Genomic DNA, 14,021 nt, shown 5'->3' on the forward strand with positions numbered 1-14,021 from the left:
AACTACAAAAATTTTTCAGATATGCACATTCAACCATTGCTAATATAAAATTTCTGTCTAATTCTAAAGGAGAGCATTTTTTACCGGTTGTATTTCATTCAATTCGTCCACTGATTAATTTTCAACCTCTAGTAGTGCAACATTGAAGGAGCGTTTATTCTAGAAATTTGGCAAAATGAATAGTTCTTTTGTGACACATCTGTCATCTTTGTTTTGAAAACAATGCAAGTTTCATCACCATGTTCAAATAAACCGTTTGGATACAAAGGTTGTCAATGGTATTCGTGAAGCAAAGAGCGTGAAGGACACTGACAATGACGACTTCATCGGTGAAACTATTCAAATCTCTGGGATGAATCGATCAAAAGAAGAGTGTTGTGACTAAGCACTATGTTGTTATAATATCTCTAATGATCAAATGAAGCACAAAATAGTTTTGCTTCAAAAAGCAGTTTTCAATTCATTATAAATGCAATTTGCGTTCAGTGAAGGTAAAAAGAGTTTGGGCGTTTCAACTTAAAAATATGTATATGTGGATTGCAAGTTACGTCACGGCAGCCATGTTGGTGGTCAAATACAAAACAATATTTTATTAATGCTTTTGTGGGCACCAGCCGTCGTGGACGAACCACATTGTTTCAAATTTCCCTAGAGAATGGTTGCAATCCAAGAATTTTAGTACGTTAGAGTCTCGAAAGTGGCCTACTTTTAAAATTAGTGGCTCCGGTGGCGGCTGTATCCGGGGAAGCGCTTAGTTTCGAGTTATTATTTTTAGATTCTAAATCCACGCTTTATGAGCTGTATTTTTCAATGCATTGTGTAAAGTTGCAGTAGTTGACACAAATGCACAACGTTTAATTTGGATACAAGTGTAAATGTCAAAGGGTTCTTAGAAGTTTTATGAAGATGCTGACCACCTTTGAGGGGGCAGCCGCTTTAGAAATTTTTGAGTAAAGACCCATTCACACTATAAGATTTGTGGGATCCTAAAAAACGGATCGTGTGGACACATACAAAGCGAGCTTCCAAAAGTCCATCAACCTAAGAAATCGTATGAAAATAGAACTTGCTCTATTTTTGGTGTGCAAGCTGAGCCATAACCGGCACGTTTGATGATTCGATTATGACAAAAGATTTTTCTTATTTGCCATGCAACTTTCATTTAACATGGCAAACATTCCATTGCTCTCCTGTCCTTAGTGGAATGGTTGCCCAACACATATTTTCATCCGACAAGAAGCCGACTACTCAAATTACATAGATTAGACAAAGACTTAGAAACAAGAACAAAAATACAAAAAATATATCGATAAATGTACTAGAATATAAATATCTAAACGAATATAAATATCAACAAAATTATCGGACCGTCTGAACAAGCAACCAAAGGTCTGGTACCGAAACAATCGGATCAGACAAAGCGGATCGTGTGAACGGGTCTTAAGTGTTAAAACAGGCAGCTACTTTTGTGGGGGTAAGGATAACTTTGAGACTCTACGGTAATGATAGTAAGGATGAAAATCATCATACACAAGCAGCCGCTGAAAAATTGTTTAAATATATTGAGTTATTGAAAGGCTTTTCAAGCTTTTCAAGCTATATCCTCTTTATACAGGGTGACCCAAAAAGATTCGTACCCATGAAAATTTCAATTATGGCTTCAATTAAAAAGCTATTTATTTCAAATTACAACCACACATCATTCAGTTTATGGAAGACTATTCACATGAGTTTCGGCTATTTCTGTCAATTTTTAGTCAATTTATGGCTTTCCCAAGATGTGTTCCAAATGTCCACCATTTCGTTGCAAGCAAACCTGTACTCGTCTGGCAAAGTTTTGAATCACTTTTATACACTTCTCTTTCAGGATGGCTCTTATTTTTGAAGAACTTAAAACTGCCATCACATTTCAGTCATCACATTAGAATGCATAGCGATTGGCAACTGTTGACAATTATATAGCACGATTGATTATATGGCAACCATGCAGTCTTGACCAGATGATCGGAATTCTTGATTTGCCACTAACTTTTGGAATTCAGCAAACAATGACCTTCGCCCGCGTCGGCTGAAATCTTTAATGGCATCCATAAATTATTCTTGTGTAACAAACCGCCAGCATGCATGGCTGACAAAAAGCATCCATCGATTAAATCGATGTCTCAACTAATACTTAATACGAATATTATCCATGATATGTGTCAACAACATTGTCAAACTTAATTCCATCGGAATCGATTCACGAGCATTTGTAAAGCTCTGCATTAGTTCTCCAGTAAAAGCACAACAAGCATCTTATTTTTGTCTAAATTCGACGAAGACAATTAAATCAATGTCTTTAGAAATGCAAATTTTTTCCAACAAGAAATATTTTGTTATTAAAACATTATTTAGCGGTAGGTACTCTACATGCCTGTCTTAGCTGAATTCGATTGAAACTTTGCTAATAAATTGAATTAAATTGCTTTCACAAAATGACTTTGGATAGGACACTGACGCTAAACTTGTGTTTGATCGTAATACTTGATGTTGTCATTGCCGTTCCTGAAACGATTTCGGCTAATCGTCGTATTACGGATCGCTTCCGCGTTGGCAATAAAGAATGTACGAACCCTAAGACAAGTAGAAGAAACCTTTGCCCGTGTCCTGCTTTATTTGAACGTGATGGTTTGTGTTTGTGCATTAACAGTGCAGCTAACTTCTGGAACTCGTCTTCTGAAAGCCCCTTTACGACTGTAACGTTTGGAAATTTCGGCATTGAAAAAGCTCTCATACAAGGAAGTAATTGGGATAGAGGCGGTGAGTCCTTTATAGTAGCTGTTGAACACATCGTTTAGATAGGCTGTTTTACATGTAACTCTATTTTCTCTGAAGTCACGCTAATGAAATGAATATCATTCACTATTTCTCGATGTGCAAAATTATCTTACAAAACCGAAAGTGAGCTGATAAGCCCTTAATGCCATGGAGAGTTCGTGTTCAAACCACCCTTACAACACCAATTGTGGTAGTCAAAATATGTTTAAACTGTTTGTGATTTTCTTTAAAAAACTTTTCAGAGCTTAAACGAGGAAAACCTCATCCAAAATTTAGTTTCTGAAAATACAACAATTGAAAAGACAAAATCTTAAAAAACTATAGAAACTATCATTCCACTGTCCGCCCTGCAGCTAAGGCCTCCTGGTCCAACTAAAGAAAATTGTCGCTTATTGGACTTATTTTCCCAGGATTGTAGCTAAATTGTCAGTTTGGTATATTTGTAACGTTTTTATTAGTATTAGCCACAAAAATATTTCAACTGTCTGGTATTTAAACGATTCAGAAGCAATTATGCGTGAACTTGGATGCATATGAAACAGCACAAATATTTTTCTATGCTCAATTTTTCTAGGTACTTGCTGGAAACGGGGTCTCTGCCGAAATTTTTTTGTAAATTAAGCCAGCTTTTCTCTTCAAATACTTTAGGCATGGGAGAAAGCTCGGTTGTTGTCGAAATCTTGTTGTTTGCGCAAAAGGTTTCTTGCATTCTTCAGGTTTTGTTAACGGACATTAAACTTGGAGCATGGCATTGAATAAATTTTTTGTTAATTGTAACCTTTCGTCGTTAAATTAACAATTCTACGTAAACCACATAGTGTAATAATATCTCAAGACGAAACGCTCTAATCAACAAAAAAATCGTGTTCATTCACATGATTGAAAGTTTTGGGGGGCAATTATATTTGTACAAAAAACTCGTTTGCAGCCTTGCAAACCCATAGTTACAAATAGGTGTTATTACTATATATCAAAATTATTTAAGAAATAAATGATGTTTACTGTGTTCTGTGTTTGCACAGGCTTATGCAAACCGAGGCGACCTTTAGGAAAACTCGAGAGCAGGTCAGCCCAAGCCCGAGACCGAAGGTCGAGGGTTGCACCTGCTCAAGGATTCTCACAAACGTCTCCGAGGTTTGCATAAGCCAGGGCAAACACTAAAACTTCTTTTATTTTTTTTATAACATAACAATGATGCGAAGCAGACAAAATTAAAACAACTGTTATGATTTTTCACTAAAATGTAATCATGATCCTTTTGCAAATTCTCTTTGATTGATTGATTGTTATAATTGATTTGATTGGTTGAGCTCGGATATGTTTTGCACAGGCCAATGCAAACACAGCTCTGGACCGATCAGCGCACTTGTTTCATTGTGTTTATTTTATAAATACATATAACTCAGTAGAAAAATAGAAACAACCTTGAACACGAAAAACAAATATTATAAAATAAAAAAATAAAACGCGTGCGGTGATTGGTCTATAGCCATGTATGCATTAGCCTGTGCAAAACAAATCTGAGCTCAACCAATCAAATCAATCAAAGCAATCAATCAGTCAAAGAGAATTTGCAAATCGATCATGAATACATTTTAGAGGAAAAATTAAAATGTTTGTCTTTTTTGCATTATTTTATTTTATAAAGAATTAAAAGATGTTTATCGTGTTTGCACTGGCTTATGCAACCCTCGACCTTCGTTCTCGGGCTTGCACTGATCTGCTCTCGAGTTCTCCCAAAGGACTCCGAGGTTTACATAAGCCCGTGCAAATACAGTAAACATCTTTTATTTCTTAAGAATAACTCATTTTGACATTACATATATTTTGAGACCAGTGTCACCAAATACTCGATTGTTGGGTGACTTAACCTTTATTTAACAAATTCTGATAAAATGTGCATGTTTTTGAGCTCAAACATTTTTTCGGGTGAATTAAAATTCCTTTTAATATTGCTATACAAGTAAATCACAATGTCAGTTGGGGTCTTTTCAAGCTATATCAAGCACTGCTGACAACTCGAAAGCGTTCCTCTTCAATCCTTTGGACTACAGCGCATGCAGCTACATGTGGAAACAAACTTGGGCTAGTTTTCCTAATATTGAAAGAGACGAAGAATTACTCTGGTTGAACAAATCGTACGTTTCTTACAAATCGCACGTTTTTCGTAAAATATACGATAATCCATTACACGTCGAGGTATGGAATGATTAATTTAATAAATCAATATCACTTTCCTGACCCACGCTTATAAAAGTCGAGGTGACCACCGTAATCTGTCAAAGAATATGCTCATTTGTAGTAAAAAAGTTCTTTCAAAGTGAAACCTTGGTCTTTCTCAATATATTAAATATTTCCATTTTTAGTACGAAAACCCTGTAATGGTACTAAATGGAATAATGCATGGTTATGTTTCCCAGTGCCGCATCAACTTCAGTTTTTCGGACTTAAACACTTCCTGCACGCCAGGTATGCCATGCTTACCATTCAAGGTTTCTGGAAAATGGTTTGAATTAGAGCACAGGAGAACACCATCAGTGTCAAAAATAGTATCGATGTCAACAACGTCATCAATTTGGACAACGCCATTTATTTCGATAACGACTTCAAAATTGTCAACAATGGCATCAGTGCTGACAATAGCGTCAATGTTGACAATGAGGTTATCATCTACAACAGCTTCAAAGTCGAGAACACCATCAATGTTGACTATGACATTACTGCTTACGTCGGCATTAATGTCGACAGCAAATATGGCAACAAATGTATCAACTCCAACACTCACAATATCATTAAACCACTCGTCAACAAATGTATCAACTCCAACACCCTCAAGTTCATTAAACCACTCGTCAACAAATGTAACAACTCCAACACCCACAAGTTCATTAAACCACTCGTCAACAAATGTAACAACTCCAACACCCACAAGTTCATTAAACCACTCGTCAACAAATATATCAACTCCAACACCCACAAGTTCATTAAACCACTCGTCAACAAATGTAACAACTCCAACATCCACAAGTTCATTAAACCACTCGTCAACGAATATATCAACTCCAACACCCACAAGCTCATTAAACCACTCGTCAACAAATGTAACAACTCCAACACCCACAAGTTCATCAAACCACTCGGCAACAAATACATCAAAGCAAATGTTGACAACGTCATCAAACTCGACAACGCAGTTAACTATGAGTGCACCATCAAGTTCGACGGCAACATCAATAATGTCAACAATGACGTCAGGTTTGATAATAGCGTCAACATCGACAACTGAATCAAAGCCAACGACACAATCAGGGTTGACAATATCACCAATGTCGACAGAGTCATTAATGCCAACTACACAATCACATTCGACAATCTCATCCATATCAGTAACGCCACCAGTGTCACCAACATTTTCGAATGGGACAAAGTCATCAAATGACGATGAAACCATAATCATAATTTCGAGTGTTTCTGCTGGGGCAGTTCTACTTATTATAATTGTTGTTATATTTTGTTGCTTACACAGAAGAAGACATGTTGAACGGTAATTATCTTCTCAATATTCTTATTTGTTTAGTACCTCATAAAGACAATTGCCTTCGTGACAGATGTAAACACAAAACAGAAAGAAAGTCCTATGATACACTATAAATCAATGAATCCCAGATAATTAAACATAGCACCGATTAGACTAGCGGTAACTTGCTCTGCCAGGCAAAGAATGGAGTTACTCGCGTTTTTAAACTTATCGGTCACTTGAATTAAGAAAGACGGAATTTCAAAATTAGCATTAAAAAGTGGAGTAATTGCACTAAATTCGTTTTTGTCACTTTTGTATCTGGTTATTGTTCATTCTAGTAGCGGATCTAGGGGTAGTCACAGCGAGCAGCAGCGAGCAAAATAAATTAAAGCTGCTTAATTTGAAATCCAAAGTACTTTTAAGAAAAGCACTATTGGTTTTGAAGCTCTAAAGAAGTTAATTTCACCAATGGACTTGTCTCTGAGGGGCTTAGAAATGTAATTATATTCCAAAATGTGCAGCGGTAATTTATTTTGACTAACCCTCGATCCGCCACTGGTTTATTCAATGATTCACTAATTTAGGCACGAGTGACAATATTCTTCACTTGGCATAGAGAAAATTTTCATAGGGTTAGTTAGTCATGTGTTGGATTATATGGAATTCATTCATTTAGCACTTAGTAATTTATCTAGTGGGGAATTTTCTTTTTGTGTGGTGTTTACTAAGTGAACGTGCAAGTGTCTGACTTTATCACGAATTAAAGCGTTTGAAATTTTTAAGTTTTCGACATCACATCGTCATCTGTAAAGAGTAAACTGCTCGCTTAATTGCATTAACAATTTTATTTCTTTTTTGTTTCAACAGCCAGGGAAGCAGAGAAAGAAGTCACTTTATTTCAGGAAGCTTCAAGCGCTCAGCAAGCACCTACGAAGGACCTCAGGCATACACTAATGACTTATCACATGGTTCCACCAGTACGTTTAAGGCTCCTTCAGATAGCATGCTTGCCATGAACGAAATCCAGTTGACAGAAGTCGAACCGGAGATGCCCAGTGTAACAGAAAAGACCGTTGACGAGATTAGCGAGCCTCCAATTTATGATAATGAAGGCATAATTGCAAACGAAATTATACCCATTCCAGAGAATCCTGAAGACATAGAGCCGGACGTCTCCACCGCTAACGAGAAATCGATTTCTGTCGATGAGGATAATTATGCAGTACCAGATATTGGAGATGCAAAAGTCAACAATGTTGTCGATGATACCCTGTATGCAACACCAGATGCGACTACAAAGAAAGAGCTGGATGATCAAAACGATCCAAACGTAAACCGGATGCTTGTTAATGGATCTGCGTATACGATACCAGACAAGAGTTCAATGAAAGTAAGAAATTGCTTTTCCATTTAAATTATCCACACCGCCATTGCGGCTATAACTATGCTATAGAGAGCAGTTTAGCCGGCTACCGGTATCCATTTTGTGTTGATCATGAGAACTTCATGAGACTAATTCCGTTTCAGCGTATAGAGTTTTAAAATGAAAAAGAGAAACCGACACAAAAGCAACTTAATTAACGTTAGAGTTGCAATGTCAGTTAGGATTTCGGTTAGGGTTAGGATTTTTAAGTTTGAAGATAAATCTGAGCTATCAACTGTGCAAATTTTTGCTGAAAAGTCACGCGAAGTTCCCTAAACTACCACTCTTGTGCCTTAAACTATGTATTCAGTCGTCTTTTATTTAGATGACATTTACATTTCTGATTTTCAATGTTTTGACTTGCGATCTTTTGTACAGCATTTTTATTCCACATATTATAAGCTAACACGAAGTTACTCGAGATATTTTTCAACCAACTGATGTTTTACAAACGTATTTATGAAAATACTGTGTAGTATCATGCTTAGGATCTCAGCAGGATCTTATCCTGTGAAGCTTTGAAAGCTGCCTTAAGTTAAACATGAAAAGTGAAAACAGTTAAAGATTTTTTCTCTTAAATCATATACGTAATGCTGTCTCAGTTAATGGTAAAATTAGCAAAAATCTCTTTTTTTTAACTTATGTCTCTGATTTTCTTTCTTCATATAGTTTGCTTCTTGATGCCACCTGAAAGTGCCATAGCTTTTTAACGTATGAATGATTGCTCCGTAATTTTAATCTTATCAACCCCAGTGAAGTCTGGAGATAGTTGTAGAAAGGAGTTATCATACCCTTCTAAAACATACGGGACTAAAATGACGAGAGGAGTATTCCGTATAGTAGGAACTAAAATACTAGCAAATTCAGAATATCAGGATATTGTATGTATAGCCAATCTGACACCCCAATCTCTTTGCATTTGCCCCGTTATAAAGTTTGTAAATTTAAGAGCATTATCATTGTTGCTTTGTTTAGAAATCTTTTATGTTTTTTGGTATAAGTAACAATATAGTTTCGAGCGCAATTACCGATAAACGTGCACGAGTGAGTTTTTAAAGACTGCGACGAAATAGATGTAAAGCCTCCTTGCCCGCCCAACTTTTGTTAACTTTCACCGCAAAAACAGTACTTGCTGATTTGTTTTTATTCCTTTGCATTCTTTTGCAATTCTTGAATTTCACACGAATGCAATTGTTGAAATCCACCGTGAAAAACTCTTGCTTACCTACAACTTCCGCTATACTTTTTTTTGAATTGAAAAGAAGCTTATTTGGCTCTCGATACTTTTTAACCAATCAGGTTGCAGTAATTGCAGTGCAATTATACATTTTCCACTGTGCAATTATATTGCTTCATATTGTGCAATTACGTTTTTGCAGTGTAATTACAGATAAATGATTGCACAGCAATGAACCAATCACAGTCGACAAACATTTCAAAGTATATCATTACAGTTACGCAGAAAAAATTAGCGTACCGCAGGACTAAATCAAGGAGTAGACGGTTCTGTATATATATATAACAATTTCACTTTTTCCCTTATTTTAGATGAAACATTTGAACAACGATTCACCATCGAACGCGACCAAAGAAGATGTTGAAGCGAACGGAACGACAGAGGAATCCTTGCAGGAACCACAATACGCAAATGTTGCTGACATGTAGAAAAACTGATTGCAAAGCATAAATCATGGTCGGTGATTTTTTTTTTTCAAAACAAATGTGCCAGTGCAAAACTTGCTGTTATATTGCCGTTGTCTGAGATTGAACCATTAGCAACAAACGAATAAAGCAAAGACGTGTTGCTGATCATCTCGAATTTATATAAAATAGGTATAAGTATCATGCATCAAACGTTAGAATTTCCTTCGTGGAAAAGAAATCACAATTCATTAAAATATTTTTAATAGGTAAATTTTTAGATTGTCGTCCATTTAAAAATAGTCAAAACTAATGAACTGAATATGACTGCAAACTTACCTCCCGCGAAATTTGAAGCCCAAATCTCTAGTCCCAATCTTTCCACGCACGGTCTAAAGAAATATTATCGTTGATAAGCTAAAATTTATACAGGCATGTTTAGTATAAAGATGGGCTTCCAGTTCTATATTTAGTTCAGTGGTCAAAATTGAGCTTCACTTGACGCTCTACCTTCATGTTTGTACTCTTTGCAACGAACATGCATAGAAAGTAAGACCTTTTTTTATCCATATACAATATATGAAACTATTGATAAGAAGAAGAAAATACAAAAAAACTACAATTTCATCCCGACAAGCCTGTTTCGTGATTGCTCACTCTTCAGGGGATTTAATTTAATCCCCTGAAGAATTTAGAAATTAAATCCCCTGAAGAGTGAGCAATCACGAAACAGGCTTGTCGGGATGAAATTGTAGTTTTTGTGTATTTTCTTCTTATTATTAATATTTACGCTCTGCTCTCGGGCATCGAGCACTGTTTTATACGGAAAATCATCAAACATAAACTTCAATATATGAAACTATATATACTCATACAAACAGTGTTTTTTTGCTCCTGTTTTTTCGCGGTTATATCCGTTGCTCTTAGTTGGATGGAACTACAGATAGCGTTTACCTAAGAGCGAGAATTTTATAAACAGGCCATTGATTATTGAATTTATTCTTTGACACAGACCACCAGTAAAAGCAACAGTAGAAGTGTCGCTCCCGACGTTCACCGCCAAAAATTCCTTTCTATTTTATTTTATAATATCATGTTTGCATCAACTTCTTTCGTTGTTGTAAGACGAATTGACACTATATTTACCTAATTAAAATTCAACTATTCAAATTCAACAGAAGTATCAAAAGTAATACGACTTTGAACGTCCTCTGTACTGGTAGTGTTACAAGCAATCTTGAATTTTGAGTTTAAACGATAAAAACCACTACAAATATATATATATTTATATATTTATTCGTGCTCGATCAATTTCTTTAGAATGCCAAGCCACACGCCTTAATTAGCGTTATAGCTCGTTCCCACTATTCAAGCGTAATATTTTTTTTCTGCTGTTGGGAAATTAACATACAACTTTAACATGACTATAATATATGCACACAGCTAAAATCTCAGAGAATTAGTGCACGCAAGCGAAAAGACCAGAACGAAAAAAAACGTTAGCACCTACGTACAAAACAACTGAACGTGAAAAAATGTTAAAGCCTTAAATGATGCTTTAACCAAACTAAAAGGGAACATATTCAATGGGATTTTTTTTAAACGTTAGCGAATCGTTGAAATTTGTTAAAATCGTGAAAAATCGTCATGCAAGAGCATCGAGAACTAGAAATCTTAAACCCACTTGACATTGAGAACTTTATTTAAACAAAATGAGAAACCTGTTTAATCAAATAAATTTTGAATACAAATAAGCTCTATTTCTAAAACTGTTTCTTAAATCAAGCTCAACATATCATAGCTCTCTCCTTTGTCGAAAGGGGGAAAGGTGCCTGTATGAAGATGACATTCTGCAATCTTTTAACTGGCATTTGGTTATGAATAAACAGGCGCTAGTGCATAGTGACCTACATAGCGTGCGTGTAGTATTTCATGAAGATTTATTTACTAACATCATAAGAAATAGCCTATCATGTCTGATAATTACGTAAAGATACTTATGTTTCGAGAACTTTATCTGTTTCGTATTCACTGCACCTAGTAAAGATAAAGTACGTATTAGAGCCGTGCAACTAAATTTTACACAAAACTCACAAATTTTGTAAACAACCTCTTCGCATTACCATTAAAGTTTGGTTAAAGCATGGACAGATTTAATTTGGGGGATGCAGGGTCCCACCCCTAAATAAATTTCTCATCTCTACAAAAAATATTTCAACTCCCCCCCCCCCAAATTTTTAGCAAAACAAACCAGAAATACGGTTGAACTGAGTTTTTCAAGAGGAAAATTTCTACTTTCTATACAACCTTCGGCACTATGAGACGACCGTAAATTCTAGACCCTTAAATTTTCTTTTATCACTTCCTTACCAGCTATTTGAATTTCCTAACAAAAATAAATACAAATTAAGCAGCCTCCTTTTGATGGTTAAGCAATTTTGGTTAGAGAGTAAAAACTTAACTAGTTTGTAGTGCATACTCACACATATTCTTGAAAGCTTCAGATTACACTGATCAAAAGACGAGTCAAATTAGGTTGTCATTAAAATCAGAAATACAGTCACAATAAGGTAATGCAAAGTCTACATTTAGTGAGCAAAAGGTTCAACTTCTAATAAATGCCATTGAATAAGACATGATACATTTATATTATTTCTATTACCTTGGTGTGTAAAAATAAAACTAATGAAAACTATACATATAGTTTTTGAAACCACTCAACAACCCCAGTAATTATGACTATGACAATGTGGTGAGGGCAACTACTAGAGATGGGGCGTTTATTAGAGACAGAGGCGTTTATTTGATAAAAGATCGTTTACTGAAAAAACCTATAAATTAAGCAGTCAAATACAATATAACGGTTTATGCAGTAGGTAAACAGTATGGCGAATGGACCATTTTTAACAATAAATAAACCTATGTAAATTTTTGAGTCTTCGCACAGATTCAACCCGTTGTTATACCTTTCGAATCAAATTTTTTACAAGTACTAACGATATTACGATATAAATAAACAAACTAAATTTGCTATTTCTTCGCAGTTCACTGACCTTTTTTTTATTCGTTTCCACTCATTTTGAATCACTGCTCTTCACGCTTTCATATGGCTTTCACAATTTCACAGTTCACAGTGTCCTGGATTTGCGGGCAAATGTTCGGGTAAGCTAGAATTGCAGGCTATCGCTCGTCAGTGGCCAGGAACAGAGTCCTGTAATTATAGCCATTTTTACATAGGAAATAAATTATGAAAAAATCTTTGCAATGATTTTATGTTGTGTTATAATAGTACCAATCAAAGCGATGACGAATAGAAACATACGTGCTCCCTTGTGTTAAAAAACACTGTGAACAAGTGTTACATCTAAGTGTATAAATTACATCTAATGTTTTAAATAAATGCTTCTATATTATTATGACATCTATAAACAACTGAGTTCCAAAGGTAGTGATCGCTGTCTATTCATGAATAAGAAAATTCAACAGAAAACTTGTCTTTCCACAATTAAATGCTCTATACTTGCTGGCTTTTGAAACAAAAATGACGGACGCCAAGCAATTTTACTTCCGGTATCCCAACTCTCCTAATACAGGGCTCTGGCCAGGAACCATCCAGAAACACTGTTTTTTAATACAATTTAACATACTTTTCTACGAAAGTCAACGTATGAAACCGTAAACAATGGCGAAACTAAAATTATTAAGGGGGGTTGGATATTCATATATTTAGCTCTGCTTGACTGATTTGGTTTGTTAGTGATTAGAAGTCCAAAAGAAATCAGTAGGGCATAACTGAATATAAGAATATCAACCCCCTCTTAGCGTTCTAGTTTTGCACCTAACCGTAAATATCTCAATATATTGAAAAATAGTTTCTCTGACTCAAGGAAGGACCCTATACATTTTATGAGTGTCAGAGTGGGTAGAGGACCAGGGCGAAACTAGTAATTTATTCATGTATTCAGCTCTGCCCTGCTGACTTCTTTTGAAATTAACATCGCAAACAAAAGAAATCAGCAGGACAGAGCTGAATACATGAATATACACCCCCCCCCCCAATTAACGTTCTAGTTTCGCCTCTGTAGAGGATATTGAAGAAACGATCACCGCTTATAGTACCATTCGATAAAAATGTCTTGAATGCTTTGTCGTCAGCTTTGAGAGCAAAGGTTCAAGTGTCAAACAAAGATAGCAAGGAGCTAGGTTTTGTGTGTGCCTTGATGCTCGATGAAGTGTAAATTCCCAAACTTGTAAAGTTGAATGATAAGAAAGTTTGTGTTATGTCAAAAAACATGCCATATCTTAATTCATTAAAATATTTCAGAATACTATAACTCTATAATGTCACTTGAAAGTTGGAAGTCAAATTCTGCTAATGTCTAATAGTAATGCATGCTACGCTATATACTGGTGCTGTATTGAAATTTGAAACATCAAGCCCGTTGGAAGTTAGCGCCATTCCGTTGAAAGTTTTTGTGCCACCTATATCTTAAATTACTCATTTGATTAACCACTAAGTTAACCGCAGCAAAGTGGACCTGTTGTTTATTCCCTTAATATTAATTGTATGATACAAAAACACGCATACGTAATTTTTTTTTGTTTGTGACAATTTTGTCT

At 35.5% G+C, this 14,021-nt stretch overlaps 1 protein-coding gene across 1 annotated transcript; it reads left to right on the forward strand.

The window, feature by feature from the left end:
- The first annotated feature begins 2,405 nt into the window (after window positions 1-2,405).
- On the forward strand, window positions 2,406-9,675 carry LOC124434760 (mucin-4-like). The gene is made up of 5 exons (XM_046984656.1): window positions 2,406-2,799; window positions 4,814-5,016; window positions 5,184-6,361; window positions 7,205-7,727; window positions 9,309-9,675. Exons 1-5 carry the CDS (start codon window positions 2,475-2,477, stop codon window positions 9,423-9,425), a joined length of 2,346 nt encoding a protein of 781 aa, XP_046840612.1. The 5' UTR covers window positions 2,406-2,474; the 3' UTR covers window positions 9,426-9,675.
- Window positions 9,676-14,021: the final 4,346 nt, after the last annotated feature.

Source organism: Xenia sp. Carnegie-2017, unplaced genomic scaffold (assembly GCF_021976095.1).
Source record: "Xenia sp. Carnegie-2017 unplaced genomic scaffold, XeniaSp_v1 HiC_scaffold_14, whole genome shotgun sequence".
NCBI classification, from domain to species: domain Eukaryota; kingdom Metazoa; phylum Cnidaria; class Anthozoa; order Malacalcyonacea; family Xeniidae; genus Xenia; species Xenia sp. Carnegie-2017.